Below are 22,664 nucleotides of genomic sequence, written 5' to 3' on the forward strand. Positions count from 1 at the left end.
TGCATAATTCTGTATGGTAAACTCAATGGATTTTGCGGAAACCAAACGTATTGTATCGAGCTGCAACCTATATCCGGAGTTATGGTCACACAAATTATGTTTGCAAACTGGCTAAAATCAACTAATATGTATTGTTTTTGGTCAATCCCAAAATTCAGCCCTGATTGGTCAAAAGAAAAGCACGTGAAAAGAGAGTCACGCGCTTTCCAGGAACCCGTCAGGAAGAAGATAAACAAAACAAACCAGAGAGGAAGGCAGCGTGGACTCACAAGAAATGATAGAAAGTTCGTTTAAAGACGGTCAAATACGGAGATAAACATCATTACGATATCCATATGGGTGTTTTAAAGGTGAGCCCTGCGATATTATTGAGTTTTTTCGGAAATGCAGTCGAAATTCTTGCACAGATCTCTTAAAAACAATGTCATCTCTGGTTAGCTCCTTTGCTAAGTTGTGATAGCCTTTTGGCTATGGTCGCTGCCACTGTTGAGAGGGGAGGGACGGAGGCCATAGTTATTGAGAAACAAGATTTAGTTCCGCGTTAAACCTCGGTATATTTAATATTGAATATGTGGTTAAATCATCACAGTTTTCTCCCAAGCCTCTTAGCTGGTTGTTGTATTTGTTTTTCGGGAGCTTCATGGTTCATTTGACTTGTGAAGAGCAGCCTTAACGTTGGCCATGTTTTACACGACAGCAGACGAAGTGCTAGCTAGTAAACACGTTTTCTCACCATTTCAATGTGTAGTATTAGTGTATATTCTTTTTATCCGGTTAACATGACAAACTCTGTGCTGTGGGATTTATTCGATTTTTGAATAATATTGCAAGCTACATTTCCAAATAATGGTGTTGTTTTGCCTTAAAAACAACAGCAGTCGTTCATGGCCGCCTCATTCGATTATAAAAACTAATGCTGGTACATTGTCAACTCTAAAGTTTCTTTAAACATGTTACAAAGGTTTTGAACACAGCCAGCCAGCTAAGTATCGTAAAATCTCATAAATAACATTAACTATTGGTCGATCCCCTGTCACTGAATTACAAAGTCATCATGTCGTAAACTATATTAGATTTGTGTAGCTACATTTTTGCAAATCTAAATTAGTAGCTGCATTTTGTCAATTTTAGTGTGCCATGGTCACACATTTACTTAATTCATGGATTTATAGGTCAACTTGAAGCAGCATTAACAGTTCCATATGGGTACACGCCCCCATTTGTCTAATGCCAAGAGGGAATGAGCTTGGGAAAGCAGAGTAGCAATGTTTTCGAGTTTTCTACAACGCTTACATCCCTCGGAGTTTGAGAGATGACAAATGTTATTGGCTCCGGTTTAACTCAGAAATTGTACTTCCATCGAGGACGTTTGTATTTTTACGAGTCATGTTTGTCATCAGCTGCTTCCTTTAATTAGGTATTTATGCTAACATCGCACTTACTGTTCATGTGGGTTATACATTTGCTGCTTTGAAAAACGTGCCATTACATTTCTTAGGTTTATCTATGCAGCTTTATATCCTCAGCCATTTATGTAACGTGATCGGGCCTTTTAATGTTGTGTGTTGCTTGCGCCTTCAACCCATCGTGAAATAGGCAGGGTATTTATCGAGAATATCCCATTTGATAGATTAGACGTATTACCAATCATTTTTCGGAAGAGGCGGGCCAACATAAGAGTGGTAGCCAATGGCACATCGACTTTCCGTGGGCGTTGGCCCCAGTTGAAAGTGTGATAGGTTGACATGTTGTTGTTTGCAAAGAGGTCCATGTTGAGTTCAGGGTTTTTTCGTGTGTTAGTAGGTCAGCGGAAGAAATCAGTTTCTAACCATTCAGACTTTGCGGACATTGAAGCATTAACAGGAAAAGTGCTGCAGTAAAAACCCAAGATGAAGCGCATATTACTTGTCGCAGTATAGTATGTTCGATCAACCTAATTACCGAACTACTGCAAATGTCTATAATTCAAGTGTTTTATTTGTCGCATACAACCAATGTTGTGAATATAATATGATGTGATTTGATATGAATGGCATGGTTTGCTCAGAATGGAAGGTTGGATTAATTTATTCTGTGTAAAAGCTATGTTTGTGCCGAGTAAACATTTCAGTAACAGCGTGGTAAAAAATAAAGTCCAGCAAACATCCGTCCACTTAGCCTACAGTTTGTCAGCGCAATGACTATCCGTTTTAACTGGGCATAATTAAGCATTACAAGTAAGTCTAATACATAGGGCTCTATTTGCTGTAGCAAATTGCAAGAATCAGATATTCTGTCCCCCTAGCCCTATCCCAGGACTGGACTATGATAATTTAGTATGTGTACATCCAACATTTTGCATTCCAAAGATAATGTTTGTTATGGCTACATTAAAATGTCTGTTAAGAGTCGTCAGTGAGCATCACAGTTGGTGTAAAAAGGCATAAACAAAATAGCACTGTTTAGGAATAGTAATAGACAAGAACAACATGTTGACATGCTAGTAGATGAAGAAATTATACAATGGATTCTCACACCACCGCTCCCAAGCGGTCACAACTAATAATCAGACTACGATTTATCATGTAAATTAATTCATAAAAACGTGCAAAGGCAAGAATCTTTTTGCATATCAGCTGCAAGGCTGAACAGTCTGTGACAGAGAGGGGAACATGCATGTGTTTTGTCTCTGTATGTATGCATATGTTCAAATGTAGGGTTGGTTTCAATCAATAGTGCTGTCGTCAGAATGCTTTGCTTGATGGCATTATTTTAATAAAAATACAGTACTCCACTCCCTATTGACAGTTTGCATTTCCTGTTCTAGCAAAGTTGCAGCATGCCTGCGGCCCCTGTGGGGCTGCTGATGTGGACGCAGCACGCCCACACACAGACATCTTACTCTCTCCAGCCTTTGTACAGAGATCCTCGGAGTCAGACCACTAGAAGGGACTAACAATGGCAGCAGAAGCTGAGGAAGCTCATTTTGAGCTTCGCTGCAGGTTTTGGCCTTTGCTGTGATGTTATGGCATTTGCTGGTTCAGCTGCGGCTCTATGCATACTATATCATGCTCTGCGAGCAACATTCGACAATGTTTCCTTCATTTGTTAGAAAGTGAAAGCCTGTTAGGTGAGTTTGTTTAGTTTTGCTCTTTGAGGCAATTTTTTCAGACCGTATAATTACCCTCACACAGCTGAACCAGAAACCAATACTTGTATGTCATACTTGCCTTTGTATTTTTTGGCATGACGGCATTGTGCCTCACTCTCCTAAGTAGTCTACTGTTGCTAAACAACCACAAAAATTCTTTAGCATAATACATATCTAGCAACCAAGCTAGCAAAATTGAGCTAATTATCTGCTGTAAAGTTACCTTGCGGCATGAATGGATACTTCTACTATGACATGATTAGACTTAACCAGTTCTAGGAACCAAACTTACAAGCTCTTAAATTACAATAAAATGAATGGCACCACTATTTACTATTCGTTAGAACAGCTGTGTTCAGTGCTGAAATAGCAAAGCGTTCTTGGCTAAGTTAATATTAAACCGTATTTCGTTAATCCCCCCCAACAAAGTTTGAGCTAATGTGCTACCTAGTAACACAATAGGGAAGTGATCTCATGTGGGGAAATTTGTAGGGCTGCAAAATGAACTTAAAGTTCCATTCATTATGCTTCCACAGGCCCAGAACTTAGAAGAACGATCTTTGTCAGCTATATTTCCAGTCATGGTGGTTCCAATTTGGGCTAAATGTAAGAGTACAACAACTAATATACACCAAGATATGCTTTGATTGTTAAGGGTAGTGATGGAATTGAACACTTCTTTTATTAAAACCTGAGATTCCCTAAGCTGTAGGCTCAGCATACTGACTTCTCTGATGACGTTAGGGTTGCCACGGACTGATGGGGGCGATTGATTAAATGGTGGAATAATGGCTGTAACCTGAGTTCAGAAGTAGCCGAGTGCGCTTTCCGCCCGCTGTTGTTTTCCTCCCTCCGTCCGTGTGATCTCATGTTGACTCTGTCGGCTCATGCGTGGTCTCGGCTCAGCGCGTCACCTGATAATGAGCCTCATCACGTGGAAATATTGCGCCCATCACACACACACACACACACACACACACACACACACACACACACACTCACATACACTCACATACACTCACACACATACTCACACACTCACATACATTCACACACACTCACACACACTGCCTTCATAAGAATTGCATGATCATCTGTCACATGATGAGCTTTGCATTGTCTGGGCTGCTTAACATGGCTGTCATTTGGCAGGTGTGCCACCTTCAACCAACCCATAGGCTTTGAATTGGTGAGTTCTAGGTGAGCAAACGAGTAGTGTGTGAAACGTCACAGAACAGGCTTACCGTAATGGAGAGAATGTATGCTAGTTTGTGTTACTTTTTTTTAGTTATCTGTCCATTTCATAGGCCCTTGGGAGAAAGCGTCCAAGTCAGATAGTATCTAAGATATTTAATTTGCTTGGATGAATGAAGCTGGATGAAGCCATGGCAAAGAACACTTTGTTCAGGAACAAAGACATTTAAGAAACTCTGTTATGTATAGTCCTGATCTTCATAGGAGATTCCAGAGATGAGTTGAGTTGTGTCTTTATGCTAAGGCTGTGTGTGTGTGTGTGTGTGTGTGTGTGTGTGTGTGTGTGTGTGTGTGTGTGTGTGTGTGTGTGTGTGTGTGTGTGTGTGTGTGTGTGTGTGTGTGTGTGTGTGTGTCTGTCTGTCTCTTCGTCTGTGTCTGTGTGTGTGAGTGGGTTAAGGGTGACAGAGGTTTGGGAATCCAGGCTGTCCTCAGCATGCAGTTTGGGCTTCCCCACAATGTCTGCCCAAATAGCTGCTGCTTCCACAGTAAACAGGTGGGGACGGTTTGAACAGGGCAGATAGCCAGGTAGCTAACCAACCCCCCCCACTCACACACACACACACACACACACACACACTTTTTGCTCCCTCCACTGACAGCTGCAATTTCAGCATAACCCTGACTTACTGAACTCTGGCACAGTTGTTGAGCGATGCATGCAGGCTGCAGTAAAGAGTAGAAATGGTCGAGGACCGCTTTAGCAAAGAATGGTGGGTGAGTGAGTGATTGAAAGAGAGAGAGAGAGAGACACAGACACAGGCGCAGTTGTTGTTTTTCTCTGCTGTGGGTAGTATGCAAAGCCTGCTGCCGTGTGCAGAAGCTTGGGGATGATAAGATGCTTATTTGACTCGAGACTGCACACCGGCAGGAAATGATGTCATCAGCCACAAGAGGAGCTGGATTGTTTTGCTGTTGCGCTGCAGCTGGCCAGCAGGGCTCTCCCTCTCTCTATCGCTCAGTCTCTCCATTTCTCTCTATCTATCTATCTGTCTTTCTCTTCCTCACGCTCACTCACAGATACGTTTTTCATGGCATATCATAACCGATTGGTTATGCAGAGGGTGTCTAGCCGTAGCTATTTGGGTCCCTGTTTTTTTCCAGGCAATTCGGGTCCCTCTTAAGCAGCAGTGGGGAGAGGGAACTGTGACTGTTACAAAAATAGCCCTAGTGTTCGTTTCTCTCCCTCTTACTCTCACACTTTTGCTCTCATTCTTTTTCTCGCTATGTCTGTATGTCTCTCTCTTTCTTTCCGTCTCTCCTTCTCTTTCGTTCTGCCTCGATCCAGACTAATACACTGGCTGTCGCGGTTCTTCCATGGAGATGACCAGACTCTCTCTGCCGACCTCCGTAACTCTCTTTGACCATGGTTAAAGTGGCCACAGGCAGGGGGAGGCCATCTTTATTTTTTTTTTCTTTGAGCAGACTCGTTCCGTGGTGAAGGTAGTGCTGTCTGTGGGGCCGTGAGGGCTTGTCCTAATTTAAATACACAGACTTTTTTGACAGGCAATTGCCTGACATCGCTTGCTCACTCTCTCTCTTTCTCTTTCTCTTTCTCTCTCTCTCTCTGTGTGTTTCTCTCTCTCTCGTCTCGATTTGTAAACGGTGTGTTCGTGATTTGTTTTTGTTTAGATCGCTAGATTCATCAGGGCTGTTTCTCTGATACTCATTTATGAAGGAGAGTGTTATGTCTTCATCACTGACATGCCTTTTTCCCGGATTCTTCAAAGCCTAACATCTCCTCTCATCCCCTTCTGTTCTTGCTCTGCTCTGGGTTTGTCCTGTTCACAGCAACCAGACAACGGAAGAGGACCGCAGAGCCATATCTAAATGAGCTGTTAGGCCTCCGGATTAGAAGAGCGGAGACAAAAAAGGACTTTGTTTACCACCCAGAAACCAATTTTCTGCTGGAGTTTCGCAAAAGGAAAGGAAAAAAACAAGCAGAGAGGAGTGGGTTTCGAGTGGCAGCAGAAAAGTTTCCGATAAGGAACTGGCGATTCGTGCTTGGCAATGCCTCAGGTATGTTGCAGCTTTGTTAGCCAGATGCCATATGGTTACAACAAAGAATGTCTCTAACATCTCTGTAAGCCCTCGAAACAGTGAAAAACTAAGGGAAATCCTTCTTCAAAAATGACCATACAAGTGAAGTATAACTTAAGTATACTTGTAACTAGCAAAGTAACAACATGGACTAGTTAATTGATAGAATGATTGTATAGATGTCCTTGTCTGTGTTGTCTGGGGCATCACGTCTGTCTGCTACTTTGTGTTTTAATTGTTGTCGGGTTGATGTGTGTTGTAGCCCAGCATCACTGGGATGGACCCTCCATTTGGGGATGCCTTTCAGAACTACACTTTTGCTGACCAGGCGCTGACTAGCACAGATCTATTGGCAAACAGCTCTGATCCTGACTTCATGTACGAACTGGTGAGTAGCCACAGGTGATGGGGAACACCTGGCAAGGTGCCACCCCTCTACCAACAGATGATCGAGCACTTTGAATGTCTGTATTCTACGATAATCAATATTTAAGCAAAGTTGACAATTGTTTAATTATAGAGCTCTTTAACTTTTAGAAATACACATGGAAAATTATTAAATGGTTCCTATTTAGCTCTTTTTAAATACGGACCAAATTGATCAAATTTCGTATTTACTGGAACACTTTATCAATGTGTTTGTTGCAAGCCTATACGTATATGTCCTTCTGGTTGTCCACCTTACGCCTTCTTCCTATCTGTACCATGTGACTCTCCAGGACAGGGACATGACATGCCGGCAGAGCCCTAAGAGCGACGTGCAGGGTGAGTGCCGGGAGCCTGAGGGCATGGAGCCGATGGCTGAACTGGGCGACAGCAGCGAGCAGGCCTACGGCTCCAACTTCGAGCAGTGGGACAACTACTGGGAGGACCTGACCAAGTACACGCGGCTGACCAGCTGCGACATCTGGGGCACCAAGGAGGTGGACTTCTTGGGTCTGGACGATTTCTCCAGCCCCTACCAGGACGAGGATGTGATCAGCCGGACGCCCACGCTGGCGCAGCTGAACAGCGAGGATTCGCAGCCCGTCTGCGACACGCTGTACCACCCTGACCTGCTGCAGACGGGGTCCAAGCAGCCCATGTCCCTGCCCTCCCTCTCCGCCTCGCAGGGCAAGAAGGTCGGGCGCCCACCCATGGCCTCCCTGTCCTGTTCCTCCTCCGCGTCCGCTGGCTCCGCCAGTCAGAACCTGCTTCCGGACTTTCCCGAAGGGTCCCAGAAGGCTACCTGGCCTGTGGCTTCGAGCACAGAGACCATGGCCAAAGCGCACCTGACCTTTTCCAAGGCACCCGGCCTGACCGCGCTAGAAGGTGGCGTCAGCAGCAGCATGGGCGGGATCGGCGGTGGCAGTGAATTTGTGCGCAAGGCCAAGGTGCGCGTCAGCGGCCCTTACCAGTTCACTGGGAGGCTCCCTGACCCGCAGGCAAGCTCGTCGCCCTCCAGCTCCTGCTCGCTCGTGGAACTCCCCAAAGGGGCCACCGCTTCCAGCAGCCAGGCAGCGCAGCGCCCTGGAGCCAGTAGGGCCGCCACCCTGGCCTCGCTCTCTGGCCCTCCACCCGCCACGGGGGACAGGAAAGTAGCTGCAGAGGGTTCCATCAAGCACGAGGTACCCGGGGGCACAGAGATGGGCACCTCCAGCGGTGTGCCTGCCAAGCTTCAATTCTCTGCCATGCCAGGGGCCAGCGAGAGCCTCCTGCCTGTGGTCGGCGTGGCAGTCGTTGACACAGCGATGACGGTGGCGGAAGCTGCAGCTACGACGGCGGCAGCAGGGGATAAGAACAAGGAGGAGGAGCACAACTACTCGCTGTTCCTCACCAGGGCCAGGCTGGCAGGCAAACCACTGGTAGAGGAAGAGGAACCGGAAGAGGAAGAGGAGGATGAAGAGGAAGGAGAGGAAGGAGAGGAGGAGGAGGAGGAGGAGGATGAGGCAGGACTGGAGTTGGACGACGAAGACCATGACGAAGGGTTCGGCAGCGAGCATGAGCTCTCAGATAACGATGACGATGATGAGGATGAGGATGAAGACTACGAGGGTGACAAAGATGATATCAGCGACGCCTTCTCTGAGCCAGGTATGAAAAACGTGCTCAACCACACAAATGGAGCACCACCACTGACCACAATTTCAAAGCTAGGTGAATATTTTAGACCACAGGGTATTTCTCTGCAATGTCAACAGAACCCTTTGACAAGTTATACAGAGGCTGACTGGAACTGATAGATGGGTCCCAGAATGAGGTGCTATCAGGCTTGTTAGTGGGCTGAGAGACGCTCGAGGATGGAAAGAAACTGTTAAATTTTGCTCAGTCATTGCAGTCAGCCTGGGAGACTAGTCCCTCTGTCTTTCGAGTCAGGTCGCTCTGGTGGGTTTGTCCAAGCTCTGGGTCTGTAAACAGGACTGCAGTTATTGAATATGACTCACTCTCTTTCCTCCCCCTTTCCTGTCACGCACACCCTCTAACCCATTTCTCTCTCTCTCCCTCTCTCTCTCTCTCTCTCTCTCTCATTTTGATCTGTCTATCTTTCACATGCAATCACACATGCACACACACAATATCTTGCATGCTTCATCTTTCGCTCTCTCTTTCTCACACGTACTCCATCTCTATGTTCCTCTTTCTCTCTCTCTGTCTCTTTCTGTGTCTCCCTCCCCTTCCCTCCTTCCTTCCCTCACTCTCTTCCCCTCCCAGGCTGTGATGCTGATATGGTAGAGGACGTGAAGGGGCTGACAGCAGGCCTTTCCCGTAAGAGGGGGAAGCGCCGCTACTTTTGGGAGTACAGCGAGCAGCTCACGCCCTCCAAGCAGGAGCGCATGCTCAAACCCTCTGAGTGGGACAGAGAGACCCTGCCCAGCAACATGTACCAGAAGAACGGCCTGCATCAGGGTGAGACAAAAACACACGCACGCATCTATACTGTTTCATCACACAAAGCCTGTAATTTGTTGCACAACTTTTATCAGCATGCTTTATGGTCCAAATACACAGATCCATAGCTGCTGTTCAGTCCCCCCCCAACTCATTGTGAGTGTGATGATACAAGTTGTGAAACTGACTGTGTGTGTGTGTGTGTGTGTGTGTGTGTGTGTGTGTGTGTGTGTGTGTGTGTGTGTGTTTCTATGTGCAGGCAAGTACACTCTAAAGAAGTCCCGACGGACTGACGTTGAGGACCTGACTCCAAACCCTCGTAAGCTCCTCCAGATCGGCAACGAGCTGCGTAAGCTGAATAAGGTCATCAGTGACCTGACGCCCGTCAGCGAGCTGCCCCTCACTGCCCGTCCACGCTCCCGCAAGGAGAAAAACAAGCTGGCCTCCAGGTATGCATGTCTAGTGCTACACCGAACACCAGCATTCTTCATCGCATTCCACTTTCTCTTTCTGTTCATTGTTTATTTGCGATATGAGCAGAAAACTGTTTCTCTCCCAAATGTTTTTTCCTTTATTCCCTTTTTCTCTCTCTCCCACACTACATCCCATCAGCCAATTCTAGCAAGTGTTGTGACCAATGCATTTTTCTACCAGTATGCCAGTGTTAAGTGTGTGTGTCTTTGTTTCACATTCATCTCCAGGGCTTGCAGGCTGAAGAAGAAAGCCCAGTATGAGGCCAACAAGGTCAAGCTGTGGGGACTTGGCAGTGAATATGGTACATTGTTTCCCACTGGAAACCAAACAATCTTGGGCACATTCCTCACACTGCTATATTTTGGATACCTTGTGCCTTCTCTAACTTTCTAGCAAGGCTTGGTGTGATTGGGTGTCCATGGTGGTGTTAAGATAAATTATGGGGGCTGAGGGCTTCAGAAAAATCAAAGAATAATTGAAAACAGGCCTGTGAGTTCGCTTCGATGATTTGGGACTTTTTCTCTGTGCAGATCGATTGCTGTTTGTGATTAATGCCATCAAGGAAGAAATTGTGAGCAGAGTCCAGGATCCGTCAGACGACAAGGGAACAAATATGGCTGATAAGCTCGACAAACTCATTGAGGAGACATTGGGTAATTTTTCTTTTTCACAGCTTTTGAGAAGTTGCAAAGTCTACAAATGGTATTCTCATAGTGTTGAATTAAAAATGACCTGAACACCGAACAGCTACAGGAGATATGAGAACTGAAGTAGTATGGCATCTTTGAAACCGCTGCCAAAGAAACATGAGGAAATACAGACATTCTTGGGTGATGTTCTGATGTACAAAGATTGAGAGACAAAAGTCTTAAATTTGTCTGTGTATGTGTATGTGTATGTGTATGTGTATGTATGTGTGTGTGTGTGTGTGTGTGTGTGTGTGTGTGTGTGTGTGTGTGTGTGTGTGTGTCTGTCTGCAGTGAAGTCACCAGTTGCCGGGCAGACGTCAGACTTCGTGAACCAGATTCTGGAGACCACCGGCCGGGGCGACCCCACTGGAGGGCTGGTCGGCCTGCGTGTGCCCACGTCGAAAGTGTAGAGGTTCCCCCCGCTGGGCACAGAAACTCGAAAAGCCATCTGCACCATTCTCCTCTTCCCTCCGTATCAGCCTGTTGTCTGCATGACCTCCTGCCCTGAAAATGCATCGTTTCTCCCCCCAACCCCTCCGCACCCCTGCGGCCTCAGTGGCCCTTATCAGTACTTACATGCCAGCCCTGGTATCTAGTATGTATTTACGCACTCAATGCACATATATATGTATACACACACACACACACACACACATACATACAAAACCGTGATCGTAGTCCCTGCACTCGGTAGTCTTTCTCCAACCATTTCTGCATGTGCTGGTTAAAAAACTAAAACAAAACCAAACCTGTTTGCAAAGGCCACCATTTAAAGCCAATATACAAGATACCTCCTGTGAAGAATTTATTTTTTACATTTTCTTTCCTTTTTGTTTGGAAAATTTCTCTTAAACAAAAAATTCCACAAGCAAAGTAATCTGATCTTGTATTTTCTATGGCCTCCAAATAGGGGCCTGAGTGATGCTCCACTACTAGCACGGGAAAGTAGGGGCAGATTGTCACTTGTACCGAAGGAACACACCTGCACATTGCCCATGGTAGGTCAACAGTGACCATAGCCCTCCGCTTTCCCATTCTAGTAAAATAGCTTCAACAGGTGATCCCTTGCAAACTACACGAGAGGCAATGGAAAGAAAATCAAAAGAAAACAAAAAAAGTGTGTAAAAAATGAAAGAGAAGCACCTTTTCTAAACAAAGTCTGTGGTGGACTTGGAGGAGTAAAGCTCTGATGAGTTCTCATCGTGTGTGGGAGAGATCTGTACAGTCGTTAAAAGGTGCTTGATAATTCTGTTCCTTTATGCCGTGGCTGTTTTCTAGTTCCTTTTCCCTCCACAGAGATGAGTTTCTAAAACTAGCTTAAACAGATAAAAATATATATATATTCTACACAAAGGGAGAGGGTGGGGTGGGGGTAGTTCTTCTAACTGTAAACTAGATGGAGAACCATATTGACAACCCTTTTTCCTTTGCTCTTTCTGGTAGAAGTGTCGTCACATGATCGGAGGGAGAACACACACCCCAGGCTATATTGGCAGGGTGTCAGTAAGAGGGCGTAGGGAGAGCGCGGGGGCAGGATTTGGGGCTGATAGAGGGCAGGGCGGGCTGGGGATTGGGGTGGGGATGGGGGTGGGGTTGGAGAGTTGTTCACACAGTGTTGGAGATTCCTTAGAGGGGTGTGTGTGTGATCTTATTTGTACTGAATGAACAGATTCATTGTGCCTTGTAGTTAAAATGAGCTGATTTCAGTCGTCCGAGTGGAGAGCTGTCGTGGACCATTTTTATCCTGGAGGGGTGGTGGCAGAGATGCAAGCAGGCTCCCGTCAGAGGACTTGTGACTCATCTCTGCTCTTTAAAGCTATTCTGAATGTACATAGGAGCATGGGAAACGCAGATATATGCTACAGAGTCGTACCATATGATGTTCTATAAGATACATTTACTTTTACTCTTTTTTTTTTTTTGGTACTTTGAAAAGGGGTGTGGCGGGGAGGCGTGTGGGGGGGCTCTTTTAAAGATAAATATTCGTATATTACATATATAAAAAAATATTTGCACACTATATTTTGATTGCTTTTTTTTGTACCAAAGACACATGCAACGATATATGGCTACTAGCCAGACTAAGAAAGGTTTTGCACAGCTTACCTGACACCGTATTGAATGTAGGAAAAGTGACTGGGGTCAGGGATTTTCAATGAACTGTGAAATTTGCTTGGGTCCAATTATCAACAGAAAGAAGCATTCACGTGCAGGGGCGTAGTGTACTCCTGTACTGTTAGTGTGGAAGTCAATTCATTGCAGTGGAGGCACTTGTGTTGAGTTGATTCCTGCAGTTCATTTTCCCATTACGTATTTTTTTTTTTTTTTTTTTTGCTTTAGTCCTCAACAAAGCATATAAATATTTAGAAAAAGATAAGTAACCTTTATATTAGCTTTATTTTTGCCTATGTGTTGTGTAATTATAAATAACCAAAAGGTTTATTATGTTTTGTAGATTTATTATTTGTAGATTAGTATACAAATCCGTGTATATGACATACATACATATATATATATATATATATACATATATATGTACTTGTCTTGTGTCTCTCTAGTACTGTATTCATCCATTCACAAAAACCACACAAGAATTCTAAAATGCCACTTTACCAAGCATGCCATCAGAGGAAATTGGAAGGAAAAAGTATATAATGTAAAAAAGTATGTATATTTTTTTAACTGATTGCCTTGAGTCTTTCTGATTGGGTTGCGGAAAAGACTGTTCTTGGTCTTCTTATCCTCGATGCGTATATCTTAGCACATAGAAAGCCTTCAGCACTCCCTCTGTGTATAGGTCACCTTTAGTTTGACGCTTGACGAACTGAGAATGGAATTATATGATTTGATCACTTGGAGACCTACTTGCTTGAGCCCTCCATAAATCCTGTCGTAAATCTCACCTGAACAGCCTGCTCGATCTGAAATGCTGTACATAAATATTGTGTTTTAGCCTCTGTTTATAGTGTGTCTTTAATATGTACTACTCAGATTTTTGCATTTGGCTGGTTGTACTAGTCCAAGCTGAGGGGAGAATTGTTTATTTATTCTCGCGTCTTAAGCATTGAGGCCGGAAAGGCATATTGATGTTGACAAGATTTTTTTTTTGTCTCTATAATGATTTTTACAACAGGAAAAAAAAGCTATCACATTAGTTCCATTACCAGTGCTAACTGAAATATTTTTTTATTTCATGAAATATCCGCAGAATGGCGGAGTTAACATTACTTAGATGATTCAAGTGTCTGATGGTGAACTAGCTCTGCGTAGTACAGGAAAGAGGGTGTGTTTCATTGAGTTATTATTCATTTTTAATCTCTGAAATGTTATTCTAAAAGAATAGCCCAAATTCACTCCTCAAGGTAGATTTTCTCCTCCGACTTGAAAATCGGATTGACTACACTTAGTTGCATCTTTGCCTTGAGCAGCATGCGTAATATTTGTAATTGAATATATTAATGAGACGCAGGTTGTTTATGACAACAAGTGGGGATCTCCAAGACATAATAAGAACTTTAGTCTATTGTGCTCTCCTGTTCAAGCTCTCAAATTGGGCCTGTAATTCTTAGAACTGGTAGTGTGTAGGCTGCCCCTTCTGTGTGTCAGTGTAGCTTTGATTCATGAATGTCTTTGACACCTGTCTTTTGAACCCTGCCTTTATCCATGTAGCTCAAATCCCAGGATCAGACCCTGGTATGATTTTTGCTTTAATCCAACAAGGAAGATCTCTTAACGCATGATGGATTTTTTTAAATCTTCGTTATTTGATTTAAAAAAGAAAATAGAACATGCCTATTTTTCTTGTTCTTGTGATATCAGTGTAGTTTAAAATTCCATTTATACCGTCCGACGTTTTATTATTGTTGTTGCAGTGTTCTCTCTAAATGTTTATATCTATATGATGTATTTAGTTATATATTACAAGCTCTATATTACATGTAAGAGAACGAACGCACTTTGTTGAAAAAGAATAAGAAAAACAAAAAAAGAAATGCATTTTCCTTCCATTTTGCTGCTAAACTGGCCTCATTTGAATGCTGCAGAGAGTACTTGACTTAAACAACCTGAGCAGGTCAGAGATGGGTGAGTAGGTCTAAGGGTGAGACGCCTCTGATGATCGGGCCCTGTGTGTGTGTGTGTGTGTGTGTGTGTGTGTGTGTGTGTATGTCTGATGACTCTGATGTCATGAATTCATTTGCCTTCAGTAGACATTTCCTATGGAAAATCAAACTCTGCTCTGGGTTCCTCTTCAGGTCGATGTACAGTGTAGACACATTTCTTCTGGGGTGATTCCAGAGAGTGATCTTGTTATATATTTTTGAAACGATAAATCGATAATTGAAAAAAAAAAAAAAAAATTTGTACTTGTACGCAGTGGGGGGAAGCTCTGAGATGCAGCAGAAAACCATGCGTTTTTCCTGTACGTGGCTCAGAAGGAAATCAATATCTCTGTACTGTATGGCAAAGGCCTTTGCCGCTTTGGGGAACTGATACTGAAAAGCCTACCTTTTGCCTTTTTTCCCCACCCATCCATTTGTTCGAGAAAAAGCTAAAACGTATGTTTAAAAGTGCAAGTTTATTCTCTTTCTTTTTCCAAAAGTAGTGTCGCAGAGGCGATATTCTGATATCTCCTTTAAAGTGTTGTCTACAACAAAGCAGACGTACGTGAAAACAATGTTTGAATATGTGCGTCAGGCTCAGAAACGAAATCCACCCTTCTGTACAGCATAGGGATCGACGGAGAGGACGAGTAGAGGACTTTCCATGGTGCATGTTGATCTCCATCTGTTTTTTATAGGTAGAAAGTTGGGGCTTGGACTGGGGCATGTTGTTGCAGGTTTGTTTGTTTTTTACATTGAGCTGAATGGACACAAGCTGTGCAACTTTACAGTACATCAGGAGACTCTGTGGCATTTAAACAGTCAAGGAAAAGGTTGCAATTCAAAGCCAGTACTCATTTAAAATGTTTATTTCTTATATTCTCACATGCGTTACTAAGAGAATAAGCTATTGCATCACGCTACTATATACTTAGTTGATTTACAGAAAATTTATAAAAAAAGGGGCTTCTGTTGCAAATCAGGGTAATTTGTCTAATATATATGTTTGGATATGAACAGAACTTTTAAGGAAGGAATTTTGCCAGACCATTTGTTTTTGGTTTACTATAACGTGTCCTCTGGTTTAAAGAACGAACCGTAGTGTCAGTGACAATTATAAGAATACGAAGCACATACCTGTAGTACAACATTGACTCTGTGAAAATCACCTGGATAAATTCCTTACTTTGTATCTCCACAGTCTAACATTGTTTAACAGAATGTCATATTCCTACAAAATCGTAAACTACTTATTTGCCTGCTTACTCGTATAAGCACTTACCGCTTCAAAAGGAAAATAAATTGTCTTTCTGCTTCTGATCTGCCCTGAATTTTGACCATAGTTCTCACCATGGAATGATGTCCAGAAAGATGCTATTACGTGCCCTGCTAAGGTCTCCTACTGTTCTACGGCATGAAGGTGTTGGCAGGGCTGTAGTTATCTAGACACTCGCTCAAAGTCTGCAATCAGAGACCGAGTGCCGCACAGAGACTATAAGGCTCTATGTAAGAATCATTCCTGATGTTGCGTTTTATTTAGCTCTTTAAAGCTTTCAGCATTTTAAAGTCCCAGTAGTTGACTATGGACCGAGAGAACCCGAAAGTTTTTCTAGCTGTGCCCATGCTCCAGAACACAGTACCATGGAACCTACGTGGATGGAGTGGGAACATGTTACTTTTCCCTTTAAAAAAAAAAAAAAAAGTATATTTGAGAACAACAAATGGCTATTGTCCACATCAGAGGAGACCGTAGGGATGTGTCTGTCCTTTTCACACGCTCTCTCTACTCGACTGATTTTCAGCATGCATATTCTTCTAGTCAGGTGTCTTGTTTATGTCTAGGACTTTAGGATCCTTATTAGTGCGCTATGCAGGCTTTAACTCCTTAGAGTATGACACCAGGTTTGTGCTGTGTAGTATCCAGCTGTTTCCTCTCTCCTTGCTTTCTTTTTTTGTTGTTTATTTTGTACAAAAATATTTTTTTTCCAACTTTATGGATGCTTCCTATGAGGAAAATTCTTCTGCTGAGTTTCGTTAAGTTACTCTTTAATTTCATCAGGTGAATCGTGTTTGTTTGTTTGTTTGTTTGTTTTCTTTTGTTTCCTACAGAGAGGAAAAATCATAAAGCATTTTACTGATGGAAGCTTGTGTTACTGCTAAATAAAACACCCTTTTTTCAACATATTTAACCTTGTTGAACGCTGTAGGCCTTTTTATTGTTGGCTTGTTTTGCTTTTCGAGCCCTTATTTCATGGACCCATTTGAAAAAGCTTTTTTTAGTGCAACGCTAAGCTCTTGTCATACTGATTTAAGTGTCTCTTACAAAAAGTGCTCCCACATGTGAAATGTTGACTGTCATAAACTTGTATACTGTACTACACAATCTTGCAGATCAGAAGTTGTTCAGAAGCATTACAAAAGCATTCCTACATATCATCACTGCAGATGTCCCTCCTTGCTTGTAAGAGCCTCTCCTATGCTCTAATGTTGTATGTTGTGTATATACTTTTATTTTTGGTAATGAAATCTTTAACATGAAGCACTTCAATGCAGAGAGTATGTGAAAGGCATGGACACTGTGCATGCAGAACATGCTCATTTGACGTGTGTGTGTGGTCTTTTTTGTTTTGTTATTTGGACAGAGTTGTTGACATGAGCGCTTTGTGTCAAGGGCTGCTTGTGTTCAAGGTTGCCGCCCACCATCTCCAAACATAACCAATGAGCACAAGTGTAGAAAGAGGAAAATTTGTAAAGGGTGCCTCACATATTCACATGCAGTTAAGCTATCCTTGGCGTTCCAACTATTTTTATGAAAGAATATAATACAAACCACAAAAAAAACAGCCCATATTGCACTTGTTTATTTTCTTTCCAAAATGTCCAACATTTATTTTTAATACGATGCCTGCAAAATCAGGTGCCTTATTCAAACCGATGCGAATCCAAACTTGAGCTACTTAAAAAAAAAAAAAAAAAAAAAAGTCTTGACATTTTTTATGGATACAGAATTGTCCTCCTCCCATCATGCCAAGAACCTAAACACAATTTGTTGTGACATTTTAAAATTGTATGGAGTGGTGGTGAACTCTTGCAGATGGAAACTGTCGCTGCTCTGCCTCTCGCAGGTTCCATTTAAATGATGAATGTAGTCTTCCTTCAAAGGATTTAATTCAATTTTGAGAGAAGAACTTCTTACTCAAAGAAATGTCCGGTGTAACATTGGGTAAGAGGCTTTCCAAAGAGTGCTGCAATCATGATGTAGATTCATTTGAGCTGTTTCTGTAGTTTGTGTCCTTTCTGTAAACTTTTTTGTTATTCTTTTTGTATTCATACTCAAATCTGTAAATTGGTGCACAAGTTTGAATTGTTTGATCGAATTGTTATTATTTGCCTTTTGTACTTGGCCCTCAACTCAGACTTGCCATGCCATTATTCTGTTAACTTTGACATGTTTTCCTGAGTTTCCACGTCGCTGACATTTGACTTAAGTAGAAAAACATGATTCAACGTGATGAATTATTCTTGCTGAGCTACAGCAATTTGGCCCTGAACTGACTTCCATGGGTCTGCAGCTTTGAGATCTCTTCATTGCAAAAGGTAGATCTGACCTGCTCAAGACAATGACAGACCCTCAACAGTTGTGTCCACTCACAAACGTTCAAGATAATTGTGCCTCTCAATTCCTTGGTCTCTACTGTGCCGTAGACTGCTGGCTTTTCTCTTTACTCCTGGAGCAGTGTCACACTTAAACACACACACACACACACAAGCATACACACACAAGCATCACCCATTAGCAGATGGCCTTCAGCAGTCATTCGTCATGGACAGATAAAAACAAGGTTCATGTTAACACGACACATACTGAGATGCGCATTGTTGAATCCCAGATTTGATGATCCGAACAGGAGACAGCCATGGAGAGAAGTGAACTGAGTGCTGGATTCAGCACCTGGACTGGACTCAAGTGGTGCTCAGAGGCCAGGTCCTGGCTCAGTTGGCTTCTATGGCAGGGTTTGGAGTGGACTGTGTCCTGTCTTGTCCTGCCCTGTTTCCAACGACTTCCTGTTATTCCTCCTGGAAGGTTGGCCTGCGCTTCGTTTTCTTTTTCCTTTGGAGCAAGTCTGTCAACCCTCAGTCATAGTGAGAGTTAACACACACACGTGCACAGTGAAAAATATTTTTAAAAAAACTTTCTTTTTGGGAACATTGGGTAGAAGTTGTGTCTCACCACCCATGGTGCTGAATTAAGAGAAATAAAAAAAAAATCCGTACTTGAACAGCCTTAGTGACTGAGAGCCAGACTTGGCACACCATTCATCTTTTTCGGAGCGACTGAGGAAGGCACCACCGTGATTCCCTGTGGCAGTGGCAGAACCATTAACTGCTTCTCATTGCGATAGACACCAGTGCCAAGGCCTTGCACCGCCACCCCCACAACCCCCCACCCTCACACATTTGTGATGGCAGACTGTCAGAGTGACTCTTTAATGGGAACTGGGAGGAAATGTCAAGGACCTGTTTGGAACGGAAGGCAAAGAGGAATTCTGATTGGCATGGGTGGCTATGGGCACAGATCTCTTACCCTGGCACTGAAGTGTTTGGGTCACCCTTCTCTGCACTGGACTCACGTAGACCAACACACAAACAGCCAACCTGTACTGCTAAAACTTGGCCGAAAACTCTCCACTTGTGCACACTCGCAGGTGGACAGACATACACATTGCAGTGATTTACATTTCCTTCCAAACTTGCCTAAATTAAACATATGGTGTGAGAGCAAATTTGCCCCTCAACATTAGTTGTGGTTACAGCTAACAAGAACCACTGAAATCCATACAACACACTCAATTCAAGAAAATTACAAAAAGTCTCACCCATCCTTTGAGAATGACAAAAAAATAGGAAAAAAGTCACATGGTAACTCAAGATCTTGATGTAATGCTTCTGATGTTGTATGGTAAACTTCTAGGTAATTTAGCATGGGATCTTTACGTAGCTAGTACTGTGTGCGTATCCCCCAAGTGTAAAATCTCTTGTCACCTTAGGAAGGCTGTATTTCATTGCTAAGTGCTCTGTTCTAGAACTCTTGGTGAAATTCTTAAGCAAATCTGCAGAAGTGTATCCTGCTGACTTTAACATTAACTTGATCCTATTAGCAATGTCTATATTTGTAGTTCACATATATGCCTGTTCAAATACAATATCTTGACAGTTGTTATATTTATGTTTAAATGTTGTGCTGGGTTTATACTTTTGATGTTCTTCTCTTGGTTTCTTTTATTTTCCATTTTATTTTCGATTCTTCATATTTTGAGGCATAATTCGTTGGAGACTTAATCTAGATCATTGAGCTTTGTAAATGTCCAGACGTGAAGTAGGCTTTAGAGACTCAGTTGTGATTTGATTTTGAAAATATGTCTGCTTGTATAATTGTGCCTCATTTTTAGTTTTGTTTGTTTTTTTTGTTTGTTTTTGTTTTCTATTATTATCCTTAATTATGTCACACCGTTGTATCAGCCCGGAGTTGGTACCACAGTTTTGCTTGTAACCATGATAGTCTAATACTGTTTTAATATGAAAATAAACATTAGAAACCATATACATTTTTGCTCTTGAATCATTTTCTTGCTTAATATAATAGTAAGACTTTATTTATATAGCACATTTCATACAAGTTGCAGTTCAAAGTGCTTTACATAAAATCAATAAAAACAAGCAGCAAGAGCAATGCATGGAATAAAATAATTATCAACATCGTTTCAGAACCTGATGTTCCGATAGGCTTCTTGGATTACTATAATAATGATTAAAGTAATAAAAACCTTCTGCCTGGTCTTTAGCTCAGTCGGAACCATAGATAGATTCCGCCTTACCCTGTTAAATATTTCCCCTAGCTAGGTTTCCCGCGCACAGGGGCCTACTGGGGACCGGAGATAGCTCTCCTAATTCGTCTCTCCAGAGACTTGACTATACCTCGTATAGCCCTCGCTATATTTGCCGTGCCCAGAAGACTACAAAATTTGTTAGTGAAATATCTGTGAGAAAAACAGGAGATATATTGAAGCCACAATACGGTTTCCAATATGGTAACCTTAATACAGTTTTACAGAGGAATAGTTGTAAAAGAGTGCAAGATCAAATTCAGGTTACAGAGAAATAAATAGTGCCAGATAAAATTATTTAAATGTATACAATGCTTTGGTAAAAAGATTTTTTGAAAGTGTCTAGTATGTTTGCTTCCCTAATCTGTTCCATAATTTGGGGGCGTAGTTGACAAAGGCCGCATCACCAATCTTCTTATGACTGCTTCTGGTGACCTGTAATACACCTGCATCTGATGATCGCAGTGTTCTAGCTGGTGTGTAGTTAGTAAGAGAGTCAACAATGTAGCTAGGTCCTTGTCCATTTAGAGCTTTGTATGGGAGGAGGAGGACCTTAAAGCCAGTGTAAAGTAGCCAGGACAGGACTAATGTGTTCTCTCATTTTAGTTTTGGTAAATAATCTAGCTGCAGCGTTTTGAATGAGCTGGAGTCTTTCAGTGGTTTTCTTAAGAAGACCAGGAAAGAGCGCATTACAGTAGTCCAGCCGGCTGAATATGAAAGCATGAATAAGCTTCTCGGCATCATTTGGTCGTACCTTCGCTATGTTCCTGAGGTGAAAGAAAGCTGTTTTGGTCACTTTGTTAATATGGGAGTTGAAAATCAAATCTGAGTCCAGGATGACACCGAGATTCATCTCCTCAGAGCTGTTTCAGTACTGTGATATTTTCTGAAACCTTACTGAAAGACTTCCAAGATGTTATTTTCTTCCAAAAAGGAATTGAATTGAACTTATACTATCTTTTCCAGTACTTCACTAATAAACGGAAGATTGATATTGGTCTATTTGCTAGTGTACTGTTATCCAATTTGGGTTTCTCTAATAGGGGCTTTACAACAGCTGTTTTAAAGGCCTCTGGGAAATCGCCAGTTCTAAGGGATGTGTTTATAATGTCTAGGACTGGACCTGAGACACTATCAATTTTTAGCAGCTGGTCAATGGTGGAGAAAAGAACTCTGGAATTTCTGGCATTTTCTGTAATAATGTTGGAAAAATAATCTTTCCTTGCTAGACGGATGGTTTTGTTATAGGTAGTGTTACAACCCGGCTCTTGGGAAGCAACACAATGAGACCACGGAAACAAAAAGGCTTAACTTAACTAGTTTCTTTTATTAAATAACAGGGAAAAAGGTAAGGGGAGAGTAAAGCTGCTGGTCCTGCCACTAGACCAGCAGTTTCAGTGTGTGAGAGAGAGTGAAAGAGGGGTGTGGCCAGCTCTTAAAAGGAACTGACACCTGCAGGCAATCAGCTAGGATTGCAGGTGACAGCCAAGGCACCTGTTGGGAGACAAAACAGTGAACACAAAAACAACAACAAGAACCAGGCCTGTAACACCCCCACCCTTAAAAGGTTGCCCCACAGCAACCAACCCCAAGCAAAATAGAACATAACCTAATGTCCAAAACTCACGACCGGGAAAGGGCATCAGCCAGAACATTGTCTCTGCCACGGATGTGGCAAATCTTCCGTCCATTAACAGCAAAAATAGACTCCTTCGCATTAATCTCAGGTTGGAGTTTCTCATGCTGTTAATGGACACCAGGGGGTTATGATCTGTGTACACCAGCAATGGTGCACCTAAAACATAAACATCAAAATGCCTAACCACCCGATCCCAAGTTTTACGTATCCCTAGGTGACCTGCAAGGCAATGGTCATGAGCCAAGCACAATATTTCCGATCTAAAAGTGGATGGAACCACAATCTGAAACACGCTGCACCAATCATCCTCACTAGACATCTTTGGAGAAGTCCACTTTCTCATCAAAACATCATTACAGAGAAAGTAACCACAAGCATTCTTAGAAATGATATCCTCTGATACCACCTCCTCAAAGAGAGCACATAGGGTAGGGTCAGCTTTTTGTTTAATCACCAACTGTTCGTGTGAGGGTATTGCGTCACCAAACCCACTAAGATCTAAATTACCGCTTGCCATAAAAGTGTCTGACAGGCCAATGTCAAATGGATCAGACTTCTTCAATTTGTCCTGCTTTTGTCTGGACATAG

The 22,664-nt window shown here is 42.6% G+C and overlaps 1 protein-coding gene across 1 annotated transcript; it reads left to right on the forward strand.

The window, feature by feature from the left end:
• Positions 1-226: 226 nt before the first annotated feature.
• Positions 227-11,811, forward strand: crebrf (creb3 regulatory factor). The gene is made up of 9 exons (XM_080839831.1): positions 227-350; positions 6,173-6,400; positions 6,684-6,809; positions 7,141-8,494; positions 9,113-9,307; positions 9,549-9,738; positions 9,991-10,064; positions 10,294-10,416; positions 10,744-11,811. Exons 2-9 carry the CDS (start codon positions 6,392-6,394, stop codon positions 10,860-10,862), a joined length of 2,190 nt encoding a protein of 729 aa, XP_080695957.1. The 5' UTR covers positions 227-350; positions 6,173-6,391; the 3' UTR covers positions 10,863-11,811.
• The last annotated feature ends 10,853 nt before the right edge of the window (positions 11,812-22,664 follow it).

The sequence above is a fragment of the Sprattus sprattus genome, assembly GCF_963457725.1.
Source record: "Sprattus sprattus genome assembly, chromosome: 1".
Taxonomy (NCBI): domain Eukaryota; kingdom Metazoa; phylum Chordata; class Actinopteri; order Clupeiformes; family Clupeidae; genus Sprattus; species Sprattus sprattus.